The sequence below is a fragment of the Sinocyclocheilus grahami genome, unplaced genomic scaffold (genome assembly GCF_001515645.1).
Source record: "Sinocyclocheilus grahami isolate Dianchi unplaced genomic scaffold, SAMN03320097.WGS_v1.1 scaffold19.1, whole genome shotgun sequence".
In the NCBI taxonomy this organism is placed as follows: Eukaryota; Metazoa; Chordata; class Actinopteri; order Cypriniformes; family Cyprinidae; genus Sinocyclocheilus; species Sinocyclocheilus grahami.
Genome location: NW_015505198.1, coordinates 358,234 through 359,792, shown reverse-complemented (window position 1 = coordinate 359,792; position 1,559 = coordinate 358,234). Strand labels below are relative to the sequence as shown.

General features: G+C 34.6%; 1 protein-coding gene across 1 annotated transcript in view; it reads left to right on the top strand.

The window, feature by feature from the left end:
• Positions 1 to 1,559, top strand: part of rhot2 (ras homolog family member T2) — a 25,416-nt gene that overhangs the window by 3,335 nt on the left and 20,522 nt on the right. Inside the window, exons 5-8 of the mRNA XM_016237868.1 lie at positions 83 to 136; positions 214 to 266; positions 351 to 459; positions 1,452 to 1,553. Coding sequence (XP_016093354.1) covers positions 83 to 136; positions 214 to 266; positions 351 to 459; positions 1,452 to 1,553 — 318 coding nt within the window. The remainder of the gene's footprint in view (positions 1 to 82; positions 137 to 213; positions 267 to 350; positions 460 to 1,451; positions 1,554 to 1,559) is intronic.

The window sequence follows — 1,559 nt, the reverse complement described above, 5'->3', positions numbered from 1 at the left end:
ATTAAATAAATGCATATATGTGTGTGTGAGAAATGTATGTGATTATTACATGAATTTTATATGATTGTTTTCTCATTTGTAGGCCAATGTTGTGTGTGTGGTTTATGATGTCACACAAGAGGAAACCATTGACAAGGTATTAAATTAACATTATCTGTATATTTTTGTCTCTTACTTTCCCTGAACTGATTTTATCCTATTTTTTGCTCTCAGATCAGGACTAAATGGATTCCGCTGGTGAACGGTGGTGCTGAGAAAGGAAGCAAGTATGTTCTTGTATTCTGTTCTTATGTGAGTGCATCTGCATTTTTTAGGAGTTCCATAAAAAATGTCTCTTTTTGTTGCCGTAGGATTCCCATCATCCTCGTGGGCAACAAGTCCGACCTGCGCTCCGGCAGCTCCATGGAAACCATTCTGCCAATCATGAACCAGTTTTCAGAGATTGAGACCTGTGTAGAGGTTCGAACCGCTGACCACTCAAACTCAAATAAATCTTATATGACACATATATGTGACCCTGGGCACAAAAGCAGTCTTAAGTCGCTGGGGGATATTTGTAGCAATAGCCAACAATACATTGAATGGGTCAAAATGATAGATTTTCTATTTTTCCAAAAATCATTAGGATATTAAGTAAAGATCATGTTCCATGAAGATATTTTGTAAATTTCCTACCGTAAATATATCAAAACTTAATTTTTGATTAGTAATATGCATTGCTAAGAACTTCATTTGGACAACTTTAAAGATGATTTTCTCAATATTTAGATTTTTTTTGCACCCTCAGATTCCAGATTTTCAAATAGTTGTATCTCAGCCAAATATTGTCCTATCCTAACAAACCATACATCAATGGAAAGATTATTTATTCAGCTTTCAGATGATGGATAAATCTCAATTTCAAAAAATTGACCCTTATGACTGGTTTTGTGGTCCAGGGTCACATATATTTCACATATGAATGTGTGAAAGGGGTAATTTATCCTACTTTTTTAGTTAAATTTTCACCTGAAGTCATCTTACAAAATGAGACAAGGTTTCTCGCTATAGAAAATCAAATATAGATGTTTTTCATGACCATTTTTCACCCTCTCTCTGTCCTGACACTGTTTTTGCAGCTGTACCCTTAAGAATTCTATTTATAAATGGAGGATATAAATATTCTATATTATATTATTCAAGTTCATTTTGCAAACCGGAGAGGATGGTTTGCTTTGTGAATGTTATGGTTTGTCTATATTGAAACTGTATTTCAGAGGCTCCAAAGAAACTGTTTTTTAAATAATTTAAAGTGTTTTTGGTTGCTGATGTTGTATTGAATATTGAAAATGGTTCTTTCTTAAAACCTAGTCAGCTTTCTACCTAGATTGCGTCTTTTTAGCCTAAATGGCCAGAAATACTGTTTATGAATGTATGATATAATATATATGATGATGTATTTGTGTCTTCAGTGCTCAGCTAAGAATCTGAAGAATATTTCCGAGCTCTTTTATTACGCCCAGAAGGCCGTTCTGCACCCGACTGCTCCGCTCTACGACCCTGAAGACAAACAGGTACAC